Genomic DNA, 26,882 nt, shown 5'->3' with positions numbered 1-26,882 from the left:
GAAACATCCACGTCAGGCTCTAATCAACACGTGAAAGGTGCAGCCGATGCACGTGGGAACCACGCGTCACAGAAGAAAACGCGTGGTCCTACTCCTCAGTTTACACAAAATATCTGGAGGAAGTGTGGGCACCTCTCAATGACTGTGGCACATCCACTGCCGTGAGCCATCGTGAGCACCTCTCAATGACTCTCAATTTGAACAATCAAACAATGGCGGAACACCTCCCCCACCTTCCTCCAATCGTGTGGACATTCTTCCACAGGACTGGATACAGGACAGATGTATATCTTTGTACCGTGTTAGCCAGTAGATAGAAAAATATTCAGAGTTGAGAGTCCTCAGTGGTTGATACCTTTTAATAGCTAACGGAAAAGATGGTGACACATTGCAGCTTTCCAGACTCCTCAGGTCTCCATCAGGCAAAGACTAATACAAAAAAAGGATTGGCTGAATCATAGAATGTTAGAGTTGGTAGGGGAGCAGTGGATATACAAAGTATCTGACACCCCGTGCAAAGAGACTCTCTTCAGGAACAGGCCAAGGAACCAAGGCTCCATCTGTTGGAATATAAGCCAACAACTAAGTGAAAGAGAATTCACAAAATAATAAAGCATAAATGGATATTCATAATCAATACAATAACCTACTCAAAAAATGAATACACCAAATGGAGTCCAAAACATAAAGACTCAAATAAATTACATAATTACAAATGAATATACAGAACAAGACATAGTAAAATACCATAATATATAATTACAGCAAAATACATATAATAAAGACATAGTGACCACTATAAATGGATAATCGTACAAAAATAAGGATCATACTAATAAAGTGCATAATATATATGGGCTGAAAAATCAGCTACTCATAAAGTGCATAGAAAATATATAGTATATAAATCCAAATCATATATACCTGTAATGTGTGGTTCAATGTGTCCAGGCTCCCTCCAACGTACGTTTCGCCCACTGTGGCTTTTTCAAGGAGTGTAGTGTAAATGAGATAAGGGAAGTATTTATATGTAACCCCAACCAATGAAAACCATAGTTCCTAGGTTTAATATCAATAAACAAAACCCATATAAAAAATACAAAACAATAATCATGAGTGAAAAAATAATATCCAAAATATGACATATTGATATATAAGTGATAAAAAAAGTGATTATATATCTTACAAAAAGTATATAGTGCGTCACCGCTGTCATCCCGAAACCGGAAGCACATGGTGAAGATAAACAGAGGGGAATGTCCGTGTGATCACATGCGTTCCAGCTTGGAACGTACGTTACCGCCGCCATCACTAAACCGGAAGATGAAAGGGAGGCATAATATGAAACACTGGTCACTGCCGATGCCTACGTAACCGGACATGACGCGGCCAGGGGCGGGTGCTTAACAGATGGAGGCGCGTCATCCGATTCTCCTCCCCTATAAACCAACATGACCTGTCCCTGCTGTGCGCGCGCTAATAGAATGTGAGCAGAACGTCATCACCGTAGCATCCTAATGACGCAGCAATTAACAGAAAATATATTTATATATATGGATCCACAGCATTCTCCTCCCTGATATACAGATATAACCTGTCCCTGTTCTGTGCTCACTAATAGAATGTAAACAGAGCGTCAGCACAGCAGCTCTCTGATGGCGATAGACAAAAAGTGTATATATAGAGAGATCAACATTGGCAGCATCTCCTCCCCAATACTAATACAGAAGACATCACCATACAGAAATAACACATCATTACAGAATAAAATCCATTATGGCAAATGTAGGCACAAAAAGCACTTAAATACCAATATAGATACAAACAAATAAACATAGATATCCAAAAGTATACATGGCGTGAATATACAATAAAAACAATTATCCTATATCACAAAATACACATATAAATAAAGTGCAAGAAAAAAAGTGAAGTGCAACACGCGTGCGATCGAGTGAAGGTGAAAAATAAACATATATATATATATGCATGTATATATACGAACTCACAGAATATATAATTTATTACCAATAAATACATTATTCTTCAATATATATAGTGCTGTGCAGCAGGAGTATACTGTGGATAACGAGGTTTCCAAGGCCAGGACCTAAACTAAAAACAAAAGAAAGAAAGGAAACTAAAATCATAAGAAATCATTAAAAGAAAGCTGCTCAGCAGCAGGGCCCAATCTAACAATCCACGTGGCTCCTACCTGTGCCAGACGTTTCTTAATATCGCCACCCCTGGATCCATCACATTGAAGAAAGTGTTGGAGATGTCCAACGCCCGTACGTTATATTCAAACCTTTAATTGTAAATGGCGAGAGATGAGTATTGAGCAGGCATTAAGTCCTTCCATTAGACCCAATTCTTACTCAGTATCTGCCTCCTAGCCATCTGTTACATATAGGAGGTCTGAGAGTCTTCGTGATACTTTGATACATAGCCATTATAAGAAAAAGGTAGTTAATCTCTTTGGCACACGGGGTCCTCAGTGGGGTTGTGGTCCGTGTGGATCATGTGTAGCATGCCCCAATATTGAAAGGTGCGCAGATTTCTCCAATTCTCAGGATAAGATTGTTAAGATCTTGCATCAGATTACTCGCACTGCAATGATCTACTGTGCGAGCTGCCCACGTAATCTCAAGTACGGGGGTTTGAGATCTAGAGAGCTCAGACGCAGAGTGAGGGAACATGTCCTTGATATCAGAGCAGCCCAAGGCGTCTCTGATGTGGACTCTCTGAAGACACCGCCCCGGCATCTCCAACGCTTTCATCAATGTGATGGATCCAGGGGTGGCGATATTAAGAAACGTCTGGCACAGGTAGGAGCCACGTGGATTGTTAGATTGGGCCCTGCTGCTGAGCAGCTTTCTTTTAATGATTTCTTATGATTTTAGTTTCCTTTCTTTCTTTTGTTTTTAGTTTAGGTCCTGGCCTTGGAAACCTCGTTATCCACAGTATACTCCTGCTGCACAGCACTATATATATATTGAAGAATAATGTATTTATTGGTAATAAATTATATATTCTGTGAGTTCGTATACATACATGCATATATATATATATATGTTTATTTTTCACCTTCACTCGATCGCACGCGTGTTGCACTTCACTTTTTTTCTTGCACTTTATTTATATGTGTATTTTGTGATATAGGATAATTGTTTTTATTGTATATTCACGCCATGTATACTTTTGGATATCTATGTTTATTTGTTTGTATCTATATTGGTATTTAAGTGCTTTTTGTGCCTACATTTGCCATAATGGATTTTATTCTGTAATGATGTGTTATTTCTGTATGGTGATGTCTTCTGTATTAGTATTGGGGAGGAGATGTTGCCAATGTTGATCTCTCTATATATACACTTTTTGTCTATCGCCATCAGAGAGCTGCTGTGCTGACGCTCTGTTTACATTCTATTAGTGAGCACAGAACAGGGACAGGTGATATCTGTATATCAGGGAGGAGAATGCTGTGGATCCATATATATAAATATATTTTCTGTTAATTGCTGCGTCATTAGGATGCTACGGTGATGACGTTCTGCTCACATTCTATTAGCGCGCGCACAGCAGGGACAGGTCATGTTGGTTTATAGGGGAGGAGAATCGGATGACGCGCCTCCATCTGTTAAGCACCCGCCCCTGGCCGCGTCATGTCCGGTTACGTAGGCATCGGCAGTGACCAGTGTTTCATATTATGCCTCCCTTTCATCTTCCGGTTTAGTGATGGCGGCGGTAACGTACGTTCCAAGCTGGAACGCATGTGATCACACGGACATTCCCCTCTGTTTATCTTCACCATGTGCTTCCGGTTTCGGGATGACAGCGGTGACGCACTATATACTTTTTGTAAGATATGGTGGAGGTCGCCGCCCAATATGTCACCACATGTCATAAGATGAGAGGAACTAAAGACCTCCAAATGGACAATCACTCCCCATCCCCACTACCCTAATCCACTCCCCTGCCACACTTCTTTTCTTGCTTTGGCAACACTAATTGTATTTTGGTCCTGCCAATAAAGCCCATTTGAATTTGAATTATATAATCACTTTTTTTATCACTTATATATCAATATGTCATATTTTGGATATTATTTTTTCACTCATGATTATTGTTTTGTATTTTTTATATGGGTTTTGTTTATTGATATTAAACCTAGGAACTATGGTTTTCATTGGTTGGGGTTACATATAAATACTTCCCTTATCTCATTTACACTACACTCCTTGAAAAAGCCACAGTGGGCGAAACGTACGTTGGAGGGAGCCTGGACACATTGAGCCACACATTACAGGTATATATGATTTGGATTTATATACTATATATTTTCTATGCACTTTATGAGTAGCTGATTTTTCAGCCCATATATATTATGCACTTTATTAGTATTATTATCCTTATCATTTTTGTATGATTATCCATTTATAGTGGTCACTATGTCTTTATTATATGTATTTTGCTGTAATTATATATTAATGTATTTTACTATGTCTTGTTCTGTATATTCATTTGTAATTATGTAATAAATTTATTTGAGTCTTAATGTTTTGGACTCCATTTGGTGTATTCATTTTTTGAGTAGGTTACTGATGGAATATAGGTCTACCACTCTGCCCATCACTGGACCCACAGAACGTTTGGAGAACCCCAGTTGAGACTGTACTATATGTTATTGATGGCTGGAGTTTGATACACGTGCTATGGTCGTGATATCTATAGTCTGGATGTAAGGAACTTAAGGACTGTTGTTGCCAACTGGAGCGGGAGACATGTGCTATGGTCATGGTATGGAGCATGTACTGGGACTACAGACTATAATGGCGGGAGATATAAAAGCTGTGGCCAACCAAAGGTTGGGAGACAGTCTGTATTGCCTGGTATGGGGGGCAGTGGAACTACAGATGCCTGTTGGGATCTTGAGGACTGTGAGTATCTCATTGTGACAATCTACTCAGAACTGCTGAAAGACCATGGACGTAAGGAGTAAAAAAAAATAGTTTGATCGTTAACCAGCCTAGGTAATTTTTTTTTATAACCCACAACCTCACAAGTGGTGGCAGCAGGTGGGATAACCTATCTCTGGACAGCATACCAGGGAAAGCTACTGAGAGGTGACTTGGCAGAAGAGATGGCAGACTTCATCTACAAGAGGCTCAAGAAGGAGGAGCTGAGAGTGCTCTCTCTGAGAGAGCACTAGAGTGGTTGTCAGAGGACAACTGGGCAACCCCAATACAACGCTTGGACGATTGGGACCGTGAAAAACCACATGAGGAGGAACCACAGCTTAGGGCCGACATCCAGATGGCGGAGGATCGACCGACTGAGTTGAGGCGGATGCTGGACATGCTAGGAGAGCCACGGAGATAGAGTGGGTGGCAGTGTTAAGCGAATACAGTCATATGTAAAAGTTTGGGCACCCCTATTAATGTTAACCTTTTTTCTTTATAACAATTTTGGTTTTGGTAACAGCTATTTCAGTTTCATATATCTAATAACTGATGGACTCAGTTATATTTCTGGAGTCAAATGAGGTTTTTTGTACTAACAGAAAATGTGCAATCTGCATTTAAACAAAATTTGACCGGTGCAAAAGTATGGGCACCCTTATCATTTTCTTGATTTGAACACTCCTAACTACTTTTACTGACTTCCTGAAGCACTAAATTGGTTTTGTAACCTCATTGAGCTTTGAACTTCATAGCCAGGTGTATCCAATCATGAAAAAAGGTATTTAAGGTGGCCACTTGCAAGTAGTTCTCCTATTTGATTCTCCTATGAAGAGTGGCATCATGGGCTCCTCAAAACAACTCTCAAATGATCTGAAAACAAAGAATATTCAACATAGCTTTTCAGGGGAAGGATACAAAAAGTTGTCTCAGAGATTTAACCTGTCAGTTTCCACTGTGAGGAACATAGTAAGGAAATGGAAGAACACAGGTACAGTTCTTGTTAAGCCCAGAAGTGGCCAAGAAAAATATCAGAAAGGCAGAGAAGAAGAATGGTGAGAACAGTCAAGGACAATCCACAGACCACCTCCAAAGACCGGCAGCATCATCTTGCTGCAGATGGTGTCACTGTGCATCGGTCAACAATACAGCGCATGCATAACGCCTTTTTGTATGACCAAACAACTCAATCTTTGTTTCATCAGTCCACAGGACCTTCTTCCAAAATGTAACTGGCTTGTCCAAATGTGCTTTTGCAGACCTCAGGCGACTCTGTTTGTGGCGTGCCTGCAGAATCGGCTTCTTTCGCATCACTCTCCCATACAGCTTCTCCTTGTGCAAAGTGCGCTGTATTGTTGACCGATGCACAGTGACACCATCTGCAGCAAGATGATGCTGCCGGTCTTTGGAGGTGGTCTGTGGATTGTCCTTGACTGTTCTCACCATTCTTCTTCTCTGCCTTTCTGATATTTTTCTTGGCCTGCCACTTCTGGGCTTAACAAGAACTGTACCTGTGTTCTTCCATTTCCTTACTATGTTCCTCACAGTGGAAACTGACAGGTTAAATCTCTGAGACAACTTAGAATCATAGAATCATAGAATCGTAGAGTTGGAAGGGACCTCATGGGCCATCTGGTCCAACCCCCTGCTCAAAGCAGGATTCGCTAAATCATCCCAGTCAGATGTCTGTCCAGCCTCTGTTTGAAGACTTCCATTGAAGGAGAACTCACCACTTCTCGTGGCAGCCTGTTCCACTCATTGATCACTCTAACTGTCAAAAAGTTTTTTCTAATATCTAATCTGTGTCTCCTCCCATTCAGTTTCATCCCATTGCTTCTAGTCTTTCCTTGTGCAAATGAGAATAAAGTTGATCCTTCTACAATGTGACAGCCCTTTAGATATTTGTAGACAGCAATTAAGTCTCCTCTCAGTCTTCTCTTTTGCAAACTAAACATTCCCAAATCCTGCAACCTTTCCTCATAAGACAGGGTTTGCAGACCGGTCACCATTCTGGTCGCTCTTTTCTGAACTTGCTCCAGTTTGTTGATGTCTTTTTTAAAATGTGGTGCCCAAAACTGGACACAATATTCCAGATGAGGTCTGACCAAAGAGGAGTAGAGGGAAATAATGACTTCACGTGATCTAGACTGTATGCTTCTGTTAATACATCCTAGAACTGCATTTGCCTTTTTTGCTGCTGCATCACACTGTTGACTCATATTCAGTCTGTGATCTATTAGTATACCCAAGTCTTTTTCACATGTGCTGTCACTTAGCCCTATTCCTCCCATTCTATATATGCTTTTTTCATTTTTATTGCCCAGATGTAGTACTTTGCATTTCTCCCTGTTAAAAACCATTCTGTTAGTTACTGCCCACTTCTCCAGTTTATTTAAATCTTTTTGAATCCTCTCTCTCTCTTCTCTAGTGTTAGCTATCCCTCCTAGCTTTGTGTCATCAGCAAATTTAATCAGTTTACCCTCAATTCCTTCATCTAAATCGTTGATAAAGATGTTGAACAATACAGGGCCCAGGACAGAGCCCTGTGGTACCCCACTTGAGACATTCTTCCTACTGGATGTGCAGCCATTTACGACCACTCTTTGGGTCCGATCACTAAGCCAGCTATGAATCCACCTAACAGTTGCCTTGTCCATTCCATACTTAGTCATTTTTTCAATAAGGATTGTATGAGAGACTTTGTCAAATGCTTTGCTGAAGTCAAGATATACTATATCTACAGCATTTCCTTGATCCACCCAATCAGTGATACCGTCATAGAAGGAAATTAAGTTAGTCTGACATGACTTATTAGTTACAAACCCATGCTGACTCTGTTTGATCACTTCATTCTTATCCAGGTATTGACATACATGTTGTTTAATAATTTGTTCAAAGATCTTTCCTGGTATAGAAGTCAGACTCACCGGCATATAGTTGCCTGGGTCCACCTTCTTCCCCTTTTTGAAGATAGGAACAACATTTGCTCTTCTCCAGTCTTCTGGCACTTCTCCTGTTCTCCAAGAATTTTCAAAGATTATGGAGAGTGGTTCAGAAATTTCTTCTGCTATCTCCTTCAGTACTCTGGGGTGTAATTCATCTGGACCTGGAGACTTGAATTCATTTAGGTTAGCTAAGTGTTTCCTCACTATCTTTCTGTTTATAGATATCCTGGATTCTTCTATTCCCTTAATAGGACAGTGAATAACAGTTGGTGTTACATTTCCTTTCTGAGAGAAAACAGATGCAAAATAGGAATTTAAAAGTTCAGCCTTCTCAACATCCTGTCTTACCATTTCATCATTTTCATCCTGTAAAAATCCTATAGCATCTTTGACTTTTCTTTTACTTTTGACATATCCCCAAAATCCTTTATTATTGCTTTTGACATCTCTTGCAAGCCTCAATTCATTTTCAGCTTTAGCTAATCTGATTTGTGCCCTGCAGATTCTGCAGACAGCATTATATTCTTCTTTAGATATGCCTCCCTCTTTCCATTTTATAAACATTTTTTTCTTCCTTTTTAGCATGTGCTTAAGTTCTGTGTTCACCCATCCTGGTTTCCTTAAATGCTTCCTATTCTTCCCTCTTTTCGGAATTGTTAACAACTGTGCTTTGAGAATTTCATTTTTCAAGATTTCCCATCCTTCCTGGACATTTTTGTCTTTAAGGATATCCAGCCATTGGATCCCTCCAATTCTCTTTCTGAATCCCTTAAAATCTGCCTTTCTGAAATCTAACCTTGACGTCTGAGTCTTCACAGGTCTTCCGCCTCTAGTTATCCAAAATTCTAAAATAGCATGGTCTCTACCTTCTAGGGTCCCAGCCACTTTTACCTCCTCAACCATTTCCTCCCTGTTTATAAGGATTAGATCCAAGGTAGCAGTTCCCCTTGTTTTCTCCCTTACCTTTTGGAAGATAAAGTTGTCAGCAAGAGAGGATAAGAATTTCCTTGACCTGTTAGTTTTGCCTGAGAGAGATTCCCAACAAATGTCTGGAGAGTTGAAATCTCCCATGACAACTATGTCATATTTTTTGGAGAACTTGGCCATCTGATGCATAAAGAGTTCATCCATATCTTCAGCTTGCACAGGCGGCCTGTAGTAAATGCCTACAATGGTGTCCTTTCCATTGTTCTGTCCTTGTATTCTTACCCAAACAGTTTCCACAGAACTCCCAGTCTCTGAAGCTTCAATCTCTGTGCAGATATACGCGTTTCGAACATACAATGCGACACCCCCTCCTCGTTTATCAAGTCTGTTTCTTGCAAATAAGTTGTATCCTTCTAGTCTTGTATTCCAATCATGTGTATTGTCCCACCAAGTTTCAGTGATTCCAATTACATCATATTTCTTTTCCTGTGTTAGTAGTTCCAATTCTCCTTGTTTGTTGCCCATGCTTTGTGCATTAGTATAGAAACATTTTAGTTTGTGATTGGTTTCTCTTTCTCCAATATTTTTATTAATTAGATTCTTTCGTCTTTGTTCTTCCTTTCCACTTCTAATAGCAGAGTTCTCAGTAGCATTTGTCAGGTGTATGGCTTTTTCTGGTCTTTTGCTTCCCTTCCCATGTTGTTCTAGTTTAAAGCTCTCCTTACAAGTGTAGCAAGGCGACTTCCAAATACATGTTTTCCAGTCTTCGTAAGGTGCACCCCATCTCTAGCAAGTAGTCCATCGTATAAGTAATTCACTCCGTGATCCAGAAATCCAAATCGTTGCTGACGGCACCATCGACGTAGCCAGTTGTTCACCTGCAGAATCTTATTCCACCTCCTTGTTCCATGGCCATCCACTGGGAGGATGGAAGAGAAGACCACCTGCGCTCCCAGTTCTGTATCCTTCCCCTGAAAAGCTATTTTCAGATCATTTGAGAGTTGTTTTGAGGAGCCCATGATGCCACTCTTCATCGGAGAATCAAATAGGAGAACTACTTGCAAGTGGCCACCTTAAATACCTTTTCTCATGATTTGATACACCTGGCTATGAAGTTCAAAGCTCAATGAGGTTACAAAACCAATTTAGTGCTTCAGGAAGTCAGTAAAAAGTAGTTAGGAGTGTTCAAATCAAGAAAATGATAAGGGTGCCCATACTTTTGCACCGGTCAAATTTTGTTTAAATGCAGATTGCACATTTTCTGTTAGTACAATAAACCTCATTTGAATCCAGAAATATAACTGAGTCCATCAGTTATTAGATAAATGAAACTGAAATAGCTGTTGCAAAAACCAAAATTGTTAGAAAGAAAAAAGGTTAACATTAATAGGGGTGCCCAAACTTTTACATATGACTGTATCTGGGTATGTATGTAACAGTACCTCCACCAGCCCCAGTGCAGAGAACAGTGGATTACAGGAGAGATGGGCTCCCATCTTTAAGGTACCGGGATAGACCACAGTTCAATGAGGACACCTCGGATATTGATGAATATTTCCAGTTATTTGAGAACCTCTGCCTGCTGCATGAGGTGTTAGTCAGGGACTGGCCCAGATTTTTGAGCGTTGGCCTGACCGGAAAAGCAAAATAAGCTTTTAATAACTTGTCTTCTGAAGATCAGAGATGTTACTCCACCATTCGCAGGGCATTACTAGAAAGGTATGCTGTCACACCTGAAACCCATCGGAGGAAGTTTCGGGAGTCTGACAAGCCGGGTGCACACACGCATCGGGAGTTTGCTAACATATTACATACAGCATGCACTCGGTGAAGGACTGGGGGCTCGGGAAGCAGAACATGTCTTAGATATTTTCATGCTGGAACATTTTTAGTCCAAGTTCCCATGTGACTTAAAAGAATGTGTGGCGGATAGAAAACCACTCAGCCTGGATGAGGCTGCAAGACTGGCGGATGATAGGTCTACTAATCGACCAGGGCTACGTGAAAGTTCAGCCCCAGCGAGTCGCGAACAGGAGCTTACATGGAGGCCGGAGAGACCTATGGACTGGGAAGAGGAGTAACGGAGGGGATTTCAGACTTCACAAAGAGGGGGGGATTCCCAATCCCCCCAGTGCGGCCCATGTAGGGCGGGGTTAAGCTGCCATAACTGCGGGCGCATGGAACACTTTGCCAGGGAATGCCGAGAACTTCCTAGCCCACATCATCCACATCCCCAAACAGTCAACACTGGGCTACGATGAGGCTGGAATCCTGAGGGAAAAATGACCCTACTACCCCGACCGGAAAAGGAAGAGGCATATGTGGTACAAAGACAAGTGTTTTCCAGACTAGATGGGACACCTCAGCGACCATGAACCAGCATCTGCAGCCGGTCTGGGTATAGGGCGTGGAGGCTGCGTGGCTCCGTGACTCCGGAACCTCTGTTACATTGATCAAAGAACATCTAAGACCGGATCAGTGTATTGTTCCCGACATGTTAGTCAATGTAGCCGGAGGAGAATCTCTGAACATTCAGAGGGCCCGACTACATTTAAACTGGGGTCACAGTCATGGAATGGTGGATGTAGGATAGTGCGACACCTACCAGTACATTTGTTGCTGGGAGACAACCTAGGAGCAGGGCTGGTGTGCCACTGGGCCAATGTCGTAACACAAAGCCAAGGATCGGTTAACACCACGTCAGCCGAGAGGGAGCAGAGCAATCTCAACATGCCGACTACTCCCCTGCCAGTGGTGAGTAATGCACAAAACGAAATGACTGTTACTATGAAGAATGTGACCTGGGGGAGGTAAATGACATCAGGGAGGGGGCACAGGGTTTTGGCCGTTGCAGCTGAAAAGAGGAGATCGGAAAACCAGGGGAAGAGTCTTGAGGAGATCATTTGCATATTCCCAGTGCCTTCTGGGATAAGTGAAGTCTCCGCGAGCTCAACGATCACTGGGTTTTGGCCGTTGCAGCTGAAAAGAGGTTAGATTTCAGAAAGGCAGATTTTAAGGGATTCAGAAAGAGAATTGGAGGGATCCAATGGCTGGATATCCTTAAAGACAAAAATGTCCAGGAAGGATGGGAAATCTTGAAAAATGAAATTCTCAAAGCACAATTGTTAACAATTCCGAAAAAAGGGAAGAATAGGAAGCATTTAAGGAAATGGATGAACACAGAACTTAAGCACATGCTAAAAAGGAAGAAAAAAATGTTTATAAAATGGAAAGAGGGAGGCATATCTAAAGAAGAATATAATGCTGTCTGCAGAACCTGCAGGGCACAAATCAGATTAGCTAAAGCTGACAATGAGTTGAGGCTTGCAAGAGATGTCAAAAGCAATAATAAAGGATTTTGGGGATATGTCAAAAGTAAAAGAAAAGTCAAAGATGCTATAGGATTTTTACAGGGTGAAAATGATGAAACGGTAAGACAGGATGTTGAGAAGGCCGAACTTTTAAATTCCTATTTTGCATCTGTTTTCTCTCAGAAAGGAAATGTAACATCAACTGTTCTTCATTGTCCTATTAAGGGAATAGAAGAATCCAGGATATCTATAAACAGAAAGATAGTGAGGAAACAAACACTTAGCTAACCTAAATGAATTCAAGTCTCCAGGTCCAGATGAATTACACCCCAGAGTACTGAAGGAGATAGCAGAAGAAATTTTTGAACCCCTCTCCATAATCTTTGAAAATTCTTGGAGAACAGGAGAAGTCCCAGAAGACTGGAGAAGAGCAAATGTTGCTCCTATCTTCAAAAAGGGGAAGAAGGTGGACCCAGGCAACTATAGGCCGGTGAGTCTGACTTCTATACCAGGAAAGATCTTTGAACAAATTATTAAACAACATGTATGTCAGTATCTGGATAAGAATGAAGTGATTAAACAGAGTCAGCATGGGTTTGTAACTAATAAGTCATGTCAGACTAACTTAATTTCCTTCTATGATGGAATCACTGATTGGGTGGATCAAGGAAATGCTGTATAGTATATCTTGACTTCAGCAAAGCATTTGACAAAGTATCTCATACAATCCTTATTGAAAAAATGACTAAGTATGGAATGGACAAGGCAACTGTTAGGTGGATTCATAACTGGCTTAGTGATCGGACACAAAGAGTGGTCGTAAATGGCTGCACATCCAGTTGGAAGAATGTCTCAAGTGGGGTACCACAGGGCTCTGTCCTGGGCCCTGTATTGTTCAACATCTTTATCAACGATTTAGATGAAGGAATTGAGGGTAAACTGATTAAATTTGCTGATGACACAAAGCTAGGAGGGATAGCTAATACTAGAGAAGAGAGAGAGAGGATTCAAAAAGATTTAAATAAACTGGAGAAGTGGGCAGCAACTAACAGAATGGTTTTTAACAGGGAAAAATGCAAAGTACTACATCTGGGCAATAAAAATGAAAAAAGCATTTACAGAATGGGAGGAATAGGGCTAAGTGACAGCACATGTGAAAAAGACTTGGGTATACTAATAGATCACAGACTGAATATGAGTCAACAGTGTGATGCAGCAGCAAAAAAGGTGAATGCAATTCTAGGATATATTAACAGAAGCATACAGTCTAGATCACGTGAAGTCATTATTTCCCTCTACTCCTCTTTGGTCAGACCTCATCTGGAATATTGTGTCCAGTTTTGGGCACCACATTTTAAAAAAGACATCAACAAACTGGAGCAAGTTCAGAAAAGAGCACCAGAATGGTGACCGGTCTGCAAACCCTGTCTTATGAGGAAAGGTTGCAGGATTTGGGAATGTTTAGTTTGCAGAAGAGAAGACTGAGAGGAGACTTAATAGCTGTCTACAAATATCTAAAGGGCTGTCACATTGTAGAAGGATCAACTTTATTCTCATTTGCACAAGAAAAGACTAGAAGCAATGGGATGAAACTGAATGGGAAGAGACACAGATTAGATATTAGAAAAAACTTTTTGACAGTTAGAGTGATCAATGAGTGGAACAGGCTGCCACGAGAAGTGGTGAGTTCTCCTTCAATGGAAGTCTTCAAACAGAGGCTGGACAGACATCTGTCTGGGATGATTTAGCGAATCCTGCTTTGAGCAGGGGGTTGGACCAGATGGCCCAGGAGGTCCCTGCCAACTCTACGATTCTATGGAACCAATGCACGTAGTATGGAGTCCATGGTTCTAAAGGATGCAGATTTCTTACACCACGGAGCTCCGGTTATGTTTTATTTGAAATTTGCTTGCTCATCAGTCTAACTGCATTAATTTCACCTGGAAAGTGTTCAGCTTCAGGAATCAATGTTTCCATTCAGTGACAGTAGGCAGAGGAAGGCATGCAGGCTGGAGCTCATGTATACATAAGATAAAGGTAAAAGCAATCATTCCATTACTCGTTAGTGACTCAGAGGCCTCAATTAGGCCATTGTTTCATGAGACTGTAGGTTGACTCTTGTTCTATGTTAATTTGTGAATGCCTGCTGATTACGTATTGCACCAGCCCCCTGCTGTTTACTAACCTGAACAGTTTAGAAATTATCTAAGCTATCGAACAATGAGAAACCCTTCCCACACACCCTCCTCCAATCCTGTGGAAGAATAACCTGACTGGTATCTGTGGATATAAAAAGTCTCTGGCTCCCGCTGTAGAGAGACCCTCTTCAGGGACAGCCCAAGGACCCATGGCTCCATCTGGCTGAGTACAGGTCTGCTCCTCTGCCCCTCTCACTGAACCCAAAAAGACATTTGGAGAATCCTGGTTGGGACTGTACTATACGGTCATGGTATGGAGCATGGACTTTGACTAGAGATTATACTGGAAGGAGAAACAATAGCTGTGGCCAACCAAAAGTTGGGAGACAGTGGGTATTGCCTGGGGCGAGGGCAGCGGAAATACAGACCCCAGTTGGGATCTTGTAGACTGGGGTTCTCATTGTGACCATCCACCCAGAATTACTGTAAGACCATGGACCTAAGGAATAAAAGTAATAACATTGTTAACCGGCCTAGATGATTATTACAAGCCACCTCCTTAGATCTTCCCAGAGGGGTATATATCTGGCCCATGTGGCCTTCTCTCAAGGGAGCGGAAGGGTAAATATCCAGCTGTGCGGCCCTGTCTCCCGGGAGCGGAGGGGTAAATATCCGGCCCGTGCAGCCCTGTCTCCCGGGAGCAGAGGGGTAAATATCCAGACCGTGCGGCCCTCTCTCCCATGAGCGGAGGGGTAAATATCCAGACCGTGCGGCCCTCTCTCCCATGAGCGGAGGGGTAAATATCCAGACCGTGCGGCCCTCTCTCCCATGAGCGGAGGGGTAAATATCCAGACCGTGCGGCCCTCTCTCCTGGGAGCACAGGGGTATATATCCGGCCTGCTCTCCCGGGAGGGGAGGGGTAAATACCCAGACTGTGCGGCCCTCTCTCTCCTGGGAGTGGAGGGGTAAATATCCAGACCGTGCGGCCCTCTCTCCTGGGAGCACAGGGGTATATATCCGGCCTGCTCTCCCGGGAGCGGAGGGGTAAATACCCAGACTGTGCGGCCCTCTCTCTCCTGGGAGTGGAGGGGTAAATATCCAGACCGTGCGGCCCTCTCTCCTGGGAGCACAGGGGTATATATCCGGCCTGCTCTCCCGGGAGCGGAGGGGTAAATACCCAGACTGTGCGGCCCTCTCTCTCCTGGGAGTGGAGGGGTAAATATCCAGACCGTGCGGCCCTCTCTCCTGGGAGCACAGGGGTATATATCCGGCCTGCTCTCCCGGGAGGGGAGGGGTAAATACCCAGACCGTGCAGCCCTCTCTCCCGGGAGGGGAGGGGTAAATATCCAGACTGTGCGGCCCTCTCTCTCCTGGGAGCGGAGGGGTAAATATCCAGACTGTGCAGCCCTCTCTCTCCTGGGAGCGGAGGGGTAAATACCCAGCTGTGCGGCCCTCTCTCCCGGGAGCGGAGGGGTAAATATCCAGACTGTGCGGCCCTCTCTCTCCTGGGAGCACAGGGGTATATATCCGGCCTGCTCTCCCAGGAGGGGAGGGGTAAATACCCAGACCGTGCAGCCCTCTCTCCCGGGAGCGAAGGGGTAAATACCCAGACTGTGCGGCCCTCTCTCTCCCGGGAGCGGAGGGGTAAATACCCGGACTGTGCGGCCCTCTCTCCCGGGAGCGATGGGGTAAATATCCAGACCGTGCGGCCCTCTCTCCCGGGAGCGGAGGGGTAAATACCCAGACTGTGCGGCCCTCTCTCTCCTGGGAGCGGAGGGGTAAATACCCAGACTGTGCGGCCCTCTCTCCCGGGAGCGGAGGGGTAAATATCCAGACCGTGCGGCCCTCTCTCCCGGGAGCGGAGGGGTAAATATCCAGACCGTGTGGCTCTCTCTCCTGGGAGCAGAGGGGTAAATACCCAGACTGTGCGGCCCTCTCTCCCGGGAGCGGAGGGGTAAATATCCAGACCGTGTGGCTCTCTCTCCCGGGAGCGGAGGGGTAAATACCCAGACTGTGCGGCCCTCTCTCCCGGGAGCAGAGGGGTAAATACCCAGACCGTGCGGCCCTCTCTCCCGGGAGCGGAGGGGTAAATATCCAGACCGTGCGGCCCTCTCTCCCGGGAGCGGAGGGGTAAATATCCAGACCGTGTGGCTCTCTCTCCCGGGAGCAGAGGGGTAAATACCCAGACTGTGCGGCCCTCTCTCCCGGGAGCGGAGGGGTAAATATCCAGACCGTGTGGCTCTCTCTCCCGGGAGCGGAGGGGTAAATACCCAGACTGTGCGGCCCTCTCTCCCGGGAGCACAGGGGTAAATATCCAGACTGTGCGGCCCTCTCTCCCGGGAGCGGAGGGGTAAATATCCAGACCGTGCGGCCCTCTCTCCCGGGAGCGGAGGGGTAAATATCCAGACCGTGTGGCTCTCTCTCCCGGGAGCGGAGGGGTAAATACCCAGACTGTGCGGCCCTCTCTCCCGGGAGCACAGGGGTAAATATCCAGACTGTGCGGCCCTCTCTCCCGGGAGCGGAGGGGTAAATATCCAGACCGTGTGGCTCTCTCTCCCGGGAGCGGAGGGGTAAATACCCAGACTGTGTGGCCCTCTCTCCTGGGAGCACAGGGGTAAATATCCAGACTGTGCGGCCCTCTCTCCCGGGAGCGGAGGGGTAAATACCCAGACTGTGCGGCCCTCTCTCTCCCGGGAGCGGAGGGGTAAATATCCAGACCGTGTGGCTCTCTCTCCCGGGAGCGGAGGGGTAAATACCCAGACTGTGTGGCCCTCTCTCCCGGGAGCGGAGGGGTAAATATCCAGACCGTGCGGCCCTCTCTCCCGGGAGCAGAGGGGGTGTATATATCTGGCCCCTTCTCCTGGGAGCGGAGGGGGTGTATATATCTGGTCCTATCGGGAGCAGTGGGGTATACAGAATGATTGATGCACACGGTGGGAGCGCTGCAGACTGACGGCTATAGCTGGACCTGTGGCGGGGAGTCCGGGGGGTGGGGTCTCTACCTGAGCACAGGCCTGGCTGTTATTTGGATGTGTCCCCACATCACTGGCGGACAGATTGTATCTTTGTCGTAGGATGGACGGGGTGACGCCCAGGTGGAACTCCGCAGCCACGTTATCTTCTGCCCCTTTTCCACGTCTCAGTACTTTCCGTTCTTTTGGAAACCGATGCAGTCCTCCAACTGAAGAGAGAAAGAGACCCCGGGGTGTGAGAAAGATGGGGATATTGGCAAGCACGTGGATGTAGTGTGCAGAAATCTGCATACCCCCACTCCTGCACTGAAGCGGGTGACGGCCTACCCCTGCGCCTTGGCTGGTGACAGTCTACCCCTGCACTGCTCTTGTGCCTTGTCTGGAGAAAGTCTACCCCTGCGATGCTCCTGCACTGCGGCTACCGACAGCCCACCCCTGCGATGCTCCTGCACAGCGGCTACCGACAGCCCACCCCTGCGATGCTCCTGCACTGCGGCTACCGACAGCCCACCCCTGCGATGCTCCTGCACAGCGGCTACCGACAGCCCACCCCTGCGATGCTCCTGCACTGCGGCTACCGACAGCCCACCCCTGCGATGCTCCTGCACAGCGGCTACCGACAGCCCACCCCTGCGATGCTCCTGCACAGCGGCTACCGGACAGCCCACCCCTGCGATGCTCCTGCACTGCGGCTACCGACAGCCCACCCCTGCGATGCTCCTGCACTGCGGCTACCGAGAGCCCACCCCTGCGATGCTCCTGCACTGCGGCTACCGGACAGCCCACCCCTGCGATGCTCCTGCACTGCGGCTACCGACAGCCCACCCCTACGATGCTCCTGCACTGCGGCTACCGACAGCCCCCCCCTGCGATGCTCCTGCACAGCGGCTACCGACAGCCCACCCCTGCGATGCTCCTGCACTGCGGCTACCGACAGCCCACCCCTGCGATGCTCCTGCACTGCGGCTACCGACAGCCCACCCCTGCGATGCTCCTGCACAGCGGCTGATGACAGCCCACCCCTGCGATGCTCCTGCACTGCGGCTACCGGACAGCCCACCCCTGCGATGCTCCTGCACAGCGGCTGATGACAGCCCACCCCTGCGATGCTCCTGCACTGCGGCTACCGGACAGCCCACCCCTGCGATGCTCCTGCACTGCGGCTGACAGCCCACCCCTGCGATGCTCCTGCACAGCGGCTGATGACAGCCCACCCCTGCGATGCTCCTGCACAGCGGCTACCGACAGCCCACCCTTGCGATGCTCCTGCACTGCGGCTACCGGACAGCCCACCCCTGCGATGCTCCTGCACTGCGGCTACCGACAGCCCACCCCTGCGATGCTCCTGCACTGCGGCTACCGACAGCCCACCCCTGCGATGCTCCTGCACAGCGGCTGATGACAGCCCACCCCTGCGATGCTCCTGCACTGCGGCTACCGACAGCCCACCCCTGCGATGCTCCTGCACAGCGGCTGATGACAGCCCACCCCTGCGATGATCCTGCACTGCGGCTACCGAGAGCCCACCCCTGCGATGCCCCTGCACAGCGGCTGATGACAGCCCACCCCTGCGATGCTCCTGCACTGCGGCTACCGGACAGCCCACCCCTGCGATGCCCCTGCACAGCGGCTGATGACAGCCCACCCCTGCGATGCTCCTGCACTGCGGCTACCGGACAGCCCACCCCTGCGATGCTCCTGCACAGCGGCAGATGACAGCCCACCCCTGCGATGCTCCTGCACTGCGGCTACCGGACAGCCCACCCCTGCAATGCTCCTGCACAGCGGCAGATGACAGCCCACCCCTGCGATGCTCCTGCACTGCGGCTACCGACAGCCCACCCCTGCGATGCTCCTGCACTGCGGCTACCGGACAGCCCACCCCTGCGATGCTCCTGCACAGCGGCAGATGACAGCCCACCCCTGCGATGCTCCTGCACTGCGGCTACCGGACAGCCCACCCCTGCGATGCTCCTGCACAGCGGCAGATGACAGCCCACCCCTGCGATGCTCCTGCACTGCGGCTACCGACAGCCCACCCCTGCGATGCTCCTGCACTGCGGCTACCGAGAGCCTACCCCCTGCGATGCTCCTGCACAGCGGCTACCGACAGCCCACCCCTGCGATGCTCCTGCACTGCGGCTACCGGACAGCCCACCCCTGCGATGCTCCTGCACAGCGGCTACCGGACAGCCCACCCCTGCGATGCTCCTGCACAGCGGCTGATGACAGCCCACCCCTGCGATGCTCCTGCACTGCGGCTGTTGACAGCATAGCCCCACGATGCGGCTGGCGACGGTCTAGCCCTGCGATGCTCCTGCGCTGTGGCTGGCGACAGCCTACCCTCATTCTCATTTGCAGCTCACCAAAGTTGATGTGCAGTGTGATGTCTGGATCCAGGGAGTACGGGGAACTAGATCTGATGACGTGTTCATCTCCCTTCACGTAGCGAACGAAGTGGGCTCCGGGCAGCAGCTCCTCTGCCGTCCTGTAACATGAGGGGGGATTAGGAGGATCCTCGCGGTGCGGCAGGCCACAGCCAGGGGAAGCGCCATTCGGGGACAGATTACACCATATTCAGAAGCATAGTAACAGTCTCAGAATTTCCCCTCTAACTCCAGCACACAAATCCTGTGCTGTACGTGGGGGGCACAGAGAAAGGTCACAGCAAAAAGCCCCACACGTCCCTCCCCATTCTGCCGATCACGGCCATGCATGTCTGCGAGCAGCTGACCTGCTCTGGCTCCTCCCCTTTCCTGTGATTGGCTCATCCCACCCCGGTCGCCTACTGTCCACCACTGACAACCACTGGACGGATTGACCCCTGGGCTTCTTCTGTGATGTCCTGCCCATAGGCTGGTGACCCCGGCACGCGGCTGACCTGGTGTACATCTGGCACTGTAAGAAGTCTCCAGTCACGACAGTATCACAACTCAGGACCCCATGTTTCTGCAGCCAGTTCCTCACTGTCCTCAGGGTGTCATCAGATGGCTGCACGAGGGCCCGGAGCTCCTCCAGGGACAGGAACCGACCTGCATGAGACACCAGAGAAGACATCACCGGGCAACCGGTCAGCAGACCAACCTACGACCCTCCATCCCGCAGTGGGGCCTGGGGGAATGAGATGAGCCTAGGGGCTCCAGCAGAAGATGGAACCCACTCAGGCTGCGGCCCCACGGTGACTATCTGCCCCCGGTAACAGTCATGATGGAGACTGCACAGAGCCCAAAAAATGGAGGTGGCCTGGGAAACAAAAAGACCAGGGCCAGGAACAGCGGCATCCAATCCTTTTCCAAGAACAACTTCTTACATCATCCAGAACAATGTGGGGATGATGCTTCCCCCCCCCCCCGATGGAGACCAGGTCACCAGGGTAAAGTGAGAACTAAGTGATCGGGAATGAAATCATTAACAGTTCGGGTCCACGGCAGCAAACTACCCAGATCTAACTCTAATTGAGACCCTGCAATCGGTCCTCAAAAAGTGACAAAACCCAGAAACTGGGATAACTGTGAGCTCTGATACAAAAACGGCAGCCATCAGTCAGGATCTGCCCAGGAGCCTGGAGGCCAAGGGGTGGGAGCCTGGAGCTCAAGAGGCGGGAGCCTGGAGGCCAAGGGGCGGGAGCCTGGAGGCCAAGGCGTGGGAGCCTGGAGGCCAAGGGGCGGGAGCCTGGAGGCCAAGGGGCGGGAGCCTGGAGGCCAAGGGGTGGGAGCCTGGAGGCCAAGGGGCGGGAGCCTGGAGGCCAAGGCGTGGGAGCCTGGAGGCCAAGGGGCGGGAGCCTGGAGGCCAAGGGGCGGGAGCCTGGAGCTCAAGAGGCGGGAGCCTGGAGGCCAAGGGGCGGGAGCCTGGAGGCCAAGGGGCGGGAGCCTGGAGGCCAAGGCGTGGGAGCCTGGAGGCCAAGGGGCGGGAGCCTGGAGGCCAAGGGGCGGGAGCCTGGAGGCCAAGGGGCGGGAGCCTGGAGGCCAAGGGGCGGGAGCATCACAGAGGATATATCCAATAAAAACAATCCTTATTTGCTATATGCCCCCATACACAAAGTAGAAAGTGGAAACCCCTGGGGTTCCAGGATCTGACTGGTAATATTATTGACAATTCCTCCATCCCGGAGAAGGACACGGACTTCTCACATAGGTCCTGGGACCGGCAGATAGAGGAACCAGCCATGAGCCACCGCGAAAACTGGGTAAGAAAAGAGGTAACTGTCCCTTCCCATCACTTCAGTATATCGGATCTAGAGTGGGATTAGACACCTACACATTCCTGACCGTCTGTCGGTTGGGTATAATAGGGATGGCCACCAGTGAGTGGGGGCGCCATTTTGCGTCTTATCTATAGCGGGGCCACCCTCTGACGTTTAGGTAGGTAAAGGCCGAGGGCAGATCCGGTTTTCCGAGTATGTTTCATGGCTCCTGGCCAGTTCCTCTCTCTGCTGATGCCAGAAGTCCGTGTTCTTCTCCGGGATGGAGAAATGGTCACTAACATTACCAGTCAGATCCTGGAAGCCCGGCAATTTCTTCTGTGTGCAGATACGTACTGTTTTTAGGGATATACAGGTGAAACCAGAAGTTTCCATCCATTATATACAGTAAAGAGACGTCAGAGAGTGAGAAAAACATGCAGATAAGAAATCAGAATAAACCTTCCCATTATAGGACAATTACCATAATTGTGCGCGTATCAAGCCCCCACCCACTCCACATAGCCCCACCCACTCCACACGCAGAGCCCCACCCACTCCACATAGCCCCACCCACTCCACACGCAGAGCCCCACCCACTCCACATAGCCCCACCCACTCCACACGCAGAGCCCCACCCACTCCACACGCAGAGCCCCACCCACTCCACACGCAGAGCCCCACCCACTCCACACGCAGAGCCCCGTATACTATCTGCTGTATAGACTTGATCTTCCTGACCACAGCAGGCGACACTCGGTGTCGGACGACCCCGCTGCACAGCTGGCATTACAGTAAAGACCGCCCAGACACCGCTACCTCCTCCCAATGCAGCTGAAAACACCACAGAACAAGGAGTTTGCGGTAAAAAATTTACTGAAAGATATTTAAGGACACGATCCATTATAAGAGCAGACGGCTATTACAAGTTTCCAGGAACACCCCGCACTTTGTATCAGGCCCTTGTAATAGCCGTCTGCTCTTATAATGGATCGTGTCCTTAAATATCTTTCAGTAAATTTTTTACCGCAAACTCCTTGTTCTGTGGTATTTCCAACAGGCTACACTGCCGGTGTTGCCCATAGCAACCAAACACTAAGCAGCTTTCATTTCACCAAAGCTGTTTAAAAGATGAAAGCTGAGCTGTGATTGGCTGCTATGAGCAACAGTTTTCCCAATTCAACAACACCTCAGCAGACACTGACATGGTGGGAGAAATCTAGCATCCCCGGGAACATAAGCTCCAGCCACTGTCTGCCCCCCAGAAAGGAGCAGAGAGCACATGACAGAAATGAATCCCCCCTCCTCTATTACTGCCGCGCTCTATTGTTACCGGCGTAGAAAATGGCATCATCAGCGGCCGCACTGCCAGGTCACATAACAGCACATCTCCAGGAACTCCCTGCTCAGCGCCACCCAGCTCAGGACTATGGGATGGAGGATGTGTGATGGGTATATGGGCACTGGACTATGGGATGGAGGATATGTATGATGGGTATATGGGCACTGGACTATGGGATGGAGAATATGTATGATGGGTATATGGGCACGGGACTATGGGATGGAGGATATGTATGATGGGTATATGGGCACGGGACTATGGGATGGAGAATATGTATGATGGGTATATGGGCACGGGACTATGGGATCGAGGATATGTATGATGGGTATATGGGCACTGGACTATAGGATGGAGGATATGTATGATGGGTATATGGGCACTGGACTATGGGATGGAGGATATGTATGATGGGTATATGGGCACTGGACTATGGGATGGAGGATATGTATGATGGGTATATGGGCACGGGACTATGGGATGGAGGATATGTATGATGGGTATATGGGCACTGGACTATGGGATGGAGGATATGTATGATGGGTATATGGGCACGGGACTATGGGATAGAGGATATGTATGATGGGTATATGGGCACTGGACTATGGGATGGAGGATATGTATGATGGGTATATGGGGACTGGACTATGGGATGGAGGATATGTATGATGGGTATATGGGCACGGGACTATGGGATGGCGAATATGTATGATGGGTATATGGGCACGGGACTATGGGATGGAGGATATGTATGATGGGTATATGGGCACGGGACTATGGGATGGAGGATATGTATGATGGGTATATGGGCACGGGACTATGGGATGGAGGATATGTATGATGGGTATATGGGCACGGGACTATGGGATGGAGGATATGTATGACGGGTATATGGGCACGGGACTATGGGATGGCGAATATGTATGATGGGTATATGGGCACTGGACTATGGGATGGAGGATATGTATGATGGGTATATGGGCACGGGACTATGGGATGGAGGATATGTATGACGGGTATATGGGCACGGGACTATGGGATGGAGGGTGTGATGGGTATATGGGCACTGGATTATGGGATGGAGGATATGTATGATGGGTATATGGGCACGGGACTATGGGATGGAGGATATGTATGATGGGTATATGGGCACTCGACTATGGGATGGAGGATATGTATGATGGGTATATGGGCACGGGACTATGGGATGGAGGATATGTATGATGGGTATATGGGCACTGGACTATGAGATGGCGGATATGTATGATGGGTATATGGGCACTCGACTATGGGATGGAGGATATGTATGATGGGTATATGGGCACGGGACTATGGGATGGAGGATGTGTGATGGGTATATGGGCACGGGACTATGGGATGGAGGATATGTATGATGGGTATATGGGCACTGGACTATGGGATGGAGGGTGTGTGATGGGTATATGGGCACTGGACTATGGGATGGAGGATATGTATGATGGGTATATGGGCACGGGACTATGGGATGGAGGATATGTATGATGGGTATATGGGCACTGGACTATGAGATGGCGGATATGTATGATGGGTATATGGGCACTGGACTATGGGATGGAGGATATGTATGATGGGTATATGGGCACGGGACTATGGGATGGAGGATATGTATGATGGGTATATGGGCACGGGACTATGAGATGGCGGATATGTATGATTGGTATATGGGCACTCGACTATGGGATGGAGGATATGTATGATGGGTATATGGGCACGGGACTATGGGATGGAGGATATGTATGATGGGTATATGGGCACGGGACTATGGGATGGAGGATATGTATGATGGGTATATGGGCACTGGACTATGAGATGGCGGATATGTATGATGGGTATATGGGCACTCGACTATGGGATGGAGGATATGTATGATGGGTATATGGGCACTGGACTATGGGATGGAGGATGTCTGATGGGTATATGGGCACGGGACTATGGGATGGAGGATATGTATGATGGGTATATGGGCACTGGACTATGGGATGGAGGGTGTGTGATGGGTATATGGGCACTGGACTATGGGATGGAGGATAAGTATGATGGGTATATGGGCACTCGACTATGGGATGGAGGATATGTATGATGGGTATATGGGCACGGGACTATGGGATGGAGGATATGTATGACGGGTATATGGGCACGGGACTATGGGATGGAGAGTGTGATGGGTATATGGGCACGGGACTATGGGATGGAGAATATGTATGATGGGTATATGAGCACGGGACTATAGGATGGAGGATATGTATGATGGGTATATGGGCACGGGTCTATGGGATGGAGGATATGTATGACGGGTATATGGGCACGGGACTATGGGATGGAGAGTGTGATGGGTATATGGGCACGGGACTATGGGATGGAGAATATGTATGATGGGTATATGGGCACGGGACTATGGGATGGAGGATATGTATGACGGGTATATGGGCACGGGACTATGGGATGGAGAGTGTGATGGGTATATGGGCACGGGACTATGGGATGGAGAATATGTATGATGGGTATATGGGCACGGGACTATAGGATGGAGGATATGTATGATGGGTATATGGGCACGGGTCTATGGGATGGAGGATATGTATGATGGGTATATGGGCACGGGACTATGGGATGGAGGATATGTATGATGGGTATATGAGCACGGGACTATAGGATGGAGGATATGTATGATGGGTATATGGGCACGGGTCTATGGGATGGAGGATATGTATGATGGGTATATGGGCACGGGACTATGGGATGGAGGATATGTATGATGGGTATATGGGCATGGGACTATGGGATGGAGGATATGTATGATGGGTATATGGGCACGGGACTATGGGATGGAGGATATGTATGATGGGTATATGGGCACGGGTCTATGGGATGGAGGATATGTATGATGGGTATATGGGCACGGGACTATGGGATGGAGGATATGTATGATGGGTATATGAGCACGGGACTATAGGATGGAGGATATGTATGATGGGTATATGGGCACGGGTCTATGGGATGGAGGATATGTATGATGGGTATATGGGCACGGGACTATGGGATGGAGGATATGTATGATGGGTATATGGGCATGAGACTATGGGATGGTGGATATGTATGATGGGTATATGGGCACGGGACTATGGGATGGAGGATGTGTGATGGTTATATGGGCACGGGACTATGGGATGGAGGATATGTATGATGGGTATATGGGCACTGGACTATGGGATGGAGGATGTGTATGATGGATATATGGGCACGGGACTATGGGATGGAGGATATGTATGATGGGTATATGGGCACGGGACTATGGGATGGAGAATATGTATGATGGATATATGGGCATGGGACTATGGGATGGAGGATATGTATGATGGGTATATGGGCACTGGACTATGGGATGGAGGATGTGTATGATGGATATATGGGCACGGGACTATGGGATGGAGGATATGTATGATGGGTATATGGGCACGGGACTATGGGATGGAGGATGTGTATGATGGATATATGGGCACGGGACTATGGGATGGAGGATATGTATGATGGGTATATGGGCACGGGACTATGGGATGGAGAATATGTATGATGGATATATGGGCATGGGACTATGGGATGGAGGATATGTATGATGGGTATATGGGCACTGGACTATGGGATGGAGGATGTGTATGATGGATATATGGGCACGGGACTATGGGATGGAGGATATGTATGATGGGTATATGGGCACGGGACTATGGGATGGAGGATGTGTATGATGGGTATATGGGCACGGGACTATGGGATGGAGGATGTGTGATGGGTATATGGGCACGGGACTATGGAATGGAGGATGTGTGATGGGTATATGGGCACTGGACTATGGGATGGAGGATGTGTGATGGGTATATGGGCACGGGACTATGGGATGGAGGATGTGTGATGGGTATATGGGCACTGGACTATGGGATGGAGGATGTGTGATGGGTATATGGGCACGGGACTATGGGATGGAGGATGTGTGATGGGCATATGGGCACGGGACTATGGGATGGAGGATGTATGATGGGTATATGGGCAGAGGACTATGGGATGGAGGATGTATG

General features: G+C 48.2%; 1 protein-coding gene and 1 long non-coding RNA gene across 3 annotated transcripts in view; both read right to left on the bottom strand.

The window, feature by feature from the left end:
- Positions 1–26,882, bottom strand: part of TPP1 (tripeptidyl peptidase 1) — a 51,522-nt gene that overhangs the window by 6,731 nt on the left and 17,909 nt on the right. Inside the window, exons 4-6 of one of the 2 annotated variants that reach the window (XM_073559814.1) lie at positions 20,136–20,286; positions 19,621–19,742; positions 17,285–17,463 (exon numbers count right to left, since the gene is read on the bottom strand). In XM_073559814.1, the coding sequence (XP_073415915.1) occupies positions 17,285–17,463; positions 19,621–19,742; positions 20,136–20,286 (452 nt within the window). The remainder of the gene's footprint in view (positions 1–17,284; positions 17,464–19,620; positions 19,743–20,135; positions 20,287–26,882) is intronic. The other variant, XM_073559815.1, reaches the window with a different exon arrangement.
- On the bottom strand, positions 495–2,567 carry LOC141072550 (uncharacterized). The gene is made up of 3 exons (XR_012226699.1): positions 2,216–2,567; positions 925–2,115; positions 495–560 (listed from the first exon to the last, which is right to left on the bottom strand). It is a non-coding gene; the product is annotated as an uncharacterized lncRNA (long non-coding RNA).

Source organism: Dendrobates tinctorius, unplaced genomic scaffold (genome assembly GCF_039654945.1).
Source record: "Dendrobates tinctorius isolate UK_male_01 unplaced genomic scaffold, ASM3965494v1 ptg000275l, whole genome shotgun sequence".
Classification (NCBI taxonomy): domain Eukaryota; kingdom Metazoa; phylum Chordata; class Amphibia; order Anura; family Dendrobatidae; genus Dendrobates; species Dendrobates tinctorius.
The sequence above is the reverse complement of the archived record's forward strand: the minus strand, read 5'-3'. Positions and strand labels throughout refer to the sequence as shown.